Here is a 4,378-nt window from a genome sequence, read left to right as displayed (position 1 = left end):
CCGTATTACACAACGCTTGCGTCAGTGCAAAGAAACTGGAGCTTTATTAGAGTAATGTGACTTGTACTCCTGAAGCATCTTTTTAATTATGAATCCCACCCATACTAAGAAAATGTCTTCATGTTCAATTCTATCCATCAATAGATAATAAGCAGCAGGCATACACAAAAGGCAGACTGCTTGCTAGACGAAAGCCACTCAGTGAGATTTTTCAGGATTCTTTCAAACTAGAGCTCAGTGTGTGCAGGCGCAATATATTTCACAGCTCTAAATATTGGTATTAAATCTAATACAGAAAAGAGAAGTGGGTTACAACCAACGCTAGAGCACTGTCATTGTACTGACAGGTTGATGAAAACATGTTGGTTTATTAAGTAAACATTTTTGGGGTTGACGTTATGTTTATTTGTGAGAAGGCAATACAGAACAGCTTTTTTAATAAACCCATAATTCCATTATAATCACAGTACCTCATCAGTGTATTTGACCACTGTCCTCAGGACACAAATGAAAAAAAAAAAAAGTTCCAACTATGCAACCCTGCAGTTCTCTTACCATCTGTACTCTCCTGAAAAAAATATGATAACCTATAGTCACTTCAGCACATCAGTCATTACTCGAGCAGGAGTCTCCGGAGCTCCTGTGGGCATGTGACAGGCAAGGCACAGGTGAAGTCCTGGCACACGTATGCAGTGGCTTTTCCCTCTTGCTGGATCAACGATGAGAGGAAAGGCAGCTTCTGGTAGAGGAAACCTTCTGTGTTACCGTCTGCCAGTATCAGAACCTAGAGAGAGAGCAAAAAAGATGAACAACACCAAGAAAGGGTTTAAACTAAAAATTCAGGATATAGAAATAAGACAGGACAGACATAACAATGATTGTTATGTAAACTTTATATGCCTCTGGTTAGTGATAAACAATGACAGACATTGCAGGGGGGAGGGGAATCACACTGACAGTTCCATTACACCTAGTGCACGCTACATGACATTCAAAATGTCACATTCATGTCACAATCATTGACCCACATGCACCATCGGATTTCAATTGCTTGCCATCAGATGTTTGATGGAGGTAGGGCTGTGCACACAACACGGGCTCTTGCACACAAGGCTCACACACTATATTGTCTTGCAGACGAATACGCCGAATGCTCACATCCTTCTTTATTCTTTTACAAGAATAAACCCAAGAACTGTCTGTCATGTGGCTTAAGAGAAATAAGAGAGAAATGTGGAGGAAGGACTGTCAGGGGAGATTCTGGCAGTGTGGATTGTCTGTCCTTAAAAACAACTGGTGGTATAGTACAAAAAAACAAAAAAAGCCACACTAAATATGTATTATTGTTATATATATTATATATCATTGTATTAATATTGTCCATTGCAAGGAATCACTTCTTTATTTTTTTTTATTTTTTTTTTACTTTTCCTAACACACATAAACAATATTATCATGCTTATGTTTTGCCTTTAAACCTAAACATAAGTCGATGGTTTATACAAATCAGGAATGTGCTACGCATGAGAGTAGTAGAATAGAACTCTCACTCGCTCTTCCTCAGCACTGTTCTTGCTACTAGTTACAGAGGGTTTACGCTATTGCACTTCTAACCTAATAAATCCACTTGAAAATTATGTCATTTCACCAAGCAAGACCTGGGACTGAGCTGGTAGTCGATGACTGGGAATTTGCGACTAACAGTTTAGCATGCATTAGGCTTTAGTAGATCATCTCTAATGGTCAGACAACTTTATAGACAATATACAATGTATAACAATGCATAATGTAAATGTAAATGTATAACAGTGTATATACAATGTAATGTCAATGTATAACAATGTGGCCTTTGTGGAATTGGTGTATTAAACAACACAATAAAAAAGCCAACTGTTCATAATTCAGTTTTATTGATTGTCTAGGTTTGGGTTCTGTCTGCGGCTTCACTTCTCACCATTTTGATTGCGAAAGAAAAGCCTAAAATAACTCAATCAAGGATGAAGCCAGTCAGGGGGTTGGCTGACAGTCAATGCATTGCTGCGGGTCCAGTTAGCACAGCAGCAGGGATGGCCAGTGGGGTAGTCACACTGAGTATTTACTCCCATAACAGAAGAGAAAACTTATTGGCATTCACCTTCCACCCAATACAAAAGCAGCAGGAGGGAAACAAGCATGCTTAGGCACAGAAAGGAAGTCTAAGCTACCCAGGAGCAGACAGTGGCTGGAGGGAAATACACAAAAAAAGATCCACCCGTGGAAACATATAGCAGAATATGACAGGGGGTTACTGCAGAGAAAACCTTGTGAGCTGAAGCATCTAGTCAGGCATAAAGCAACAAATCTATTTGCTTTCTCTTCACCTCTCTTGGCCAAGAAAAAAAATTATATTTTGTGATCTTTTGCCAGTCATGGTAGCAACTCAACCTTGTAAAAGCTGTTTTTTTAAGTCACCCAAGCAGCAAAGCTTGTGCCTTGTGTTAAGGATTCTCACTTTATTGCAATATTGAGGCCATGGAGAATTCTACTTCATGACCTCCTCACTAGAAGCCTGGAGCAGCTTCCTGTCAGACGGGTGGGCATCACATGGGCTGTCAGGAGCCAAACTTGAAGTGTAATAACACCCCAACAAAGGCAGCACATGAAAAAAACCCAATATGCAGAACAAACACAGAATGTGTGGAGACACTCTAGGGATTTAAAAGAAGCCCATTTACTCAGAGATCTGCATAACTCTGCTTCGACGGTCAAACATTGTCTCACACAAGCCTTTGTTAAAATATATGCTGGGTTTATGATTCTCTGACTGTGATTCAACAAATTCTAATCAAGAATTTATGAGAACTTGAATCAGAAGAAACAATTTTGAAATACCATAAATATAAATCATTCAATTTGTTCTTAATCTCAGTTCTTCTACCAACCAGAAGACCACCAACCAAATGCAATTAGAGGCATCAATTGAATTGTCTTATGACTCATTCAATTTTCCATTACTGTTGGAGAACTGGAATCTACCCTATTCTTACACCTCACTCCCTGTCTAACCTCTCACTAATGCTTATCTTTGTAAAGTGATTCCCATCTCCAAGCTGTCAGGATCTGCACACACAACACCTAGTAGTGCTCCTCAATTCCCTTCAGTTATCTAAGCCATGATTTCCATCACTACGCTCACACTGTGATATCCATCTTCTAGCCTGTCAGCTCATTCTCTTGTGCGCACAAACACACACACACACACACACACACACACACACACACACACACACACACACACACACACACACACACACACAAACTCAGTCGATTAGTCTGGGGAATTTCATCAGGTTTGTCTCTTAGCAGACTGGAACTGCTTTAGAGAGCTTGAAGCTGTCAGCACACACAGGTGGAGCACATGGCCATTACTCATTTCATTATCTGCTGTTAGTTTATTTCTGAGTGCATGAGGCATGGCGCATGTCAACCTCTTCCCACTGTCTCCATTAACCTCTCCAGATACAGAAGGCTGATCTGTAATCATAAAAGGCAACCTGATATTTTTTTAAATACTGTAGATGCAGTGAATGCAGTACATATGTCATATTATATCAAATGTAGAAACACAGCATACTTTAATAGCCATATCCTGTTCACCCTGCATTTAATGTAATTATCTAATCAACCATTCATGTGGATGCAGTGTAACGCATAAAATCATGCAGATGGGTCAAGAGCTTTATCTAAGGTTCACATCAAACATCACAAAGGGGAATCTAAAAAAAAAAAACAAGCAACATTTTCTAATCTCTATCTGGCCAGGCCTGATGTACACTGCTGTTGGCTGATTAGAATGTAACCTGATGTGTCCTTCTGCTGACCATCCACCTTAGTGTGTGATGTTTTGTTCATTCTGAAATCTTTTTCTGTTTAGGGCATTTGTAAACAGTAGTTATTTGATTCACCATTGACTCTCTGTCAGCTCAAACCAGTCCGATGGATCTCTTCTGATCTAGCTAATCAATAAGGCATTTTCACTCACATAACTGTTGTTCACTGGATGTGTTTGTGTTTCCACAGCACTCTGTGTAAAATGCTGTAATTGTAAATCAGAGCAGATCGGTTTCTGTAATTAAAATTTGAGTTTCTGAAATTCTAACAAATACTAATACATCTGGTGGTAACAACTATATATATATATATATATATATATATATATATATATATATATATATATATATATATATTTTTTTTTTTTACATAGTTAATGCTGCCTGGAATCATAAAAGTGTATAATTTAGGACTCTGAATGTTTTCCTGCAGTGGCGCACAGCCTACCACAACATATTTAAACAGGACTGTCCATGACCTGGCTGCTTTTTCAATGTTTGCACCCACT

At 38.9% G+C, this 4,378-nt stretch overlaps 1 protein-coding gene across 4 annotated transcripts in view; it reads right to left on the bottom strand.

Moving 5' to 3' along the window:
* Positions 1-381: 381 nt before the first annotated feature.
* The window catches only part of spata20 (spermatogenesis associated 20), a 44,124-nt gene continuing 40,127 nt past the window's right edge, over positions 382-4,378 (bottom strand). For all 4 annotated transcript variants that reach the window (XM_046854033.1, XM_046854035.1, XM_046854034.1 and 1 more), the window contains one exon: positions 382-784. In XM_046854033.1, the coding sequence (XP_046709989.1) occupies positions 614-784 (171 nt within the window). In that variant the 3' untranslated portion in view covers positions 382-613. The remainder of the gene's footprint in view (positions 785-4,378) is intronic.

The sequence above is a fragment of the Silurus meridionalis genome, chromosome 7, assembly GCF_014805685.1.
Source record: "Silurus meridionalis isolate SWU-2019-XX chromosome 7, ASM1480568v1, whole genome shotgun sequence".
NCBI lineage: Eukaryota > Metazoa > Chordata > Actinopteri > Siluriformes > Siluridae > Silurus > Silurus meridionalis.
This window is presented reverse-complemented; position numbering and strand designations above follow the sequence as displayed.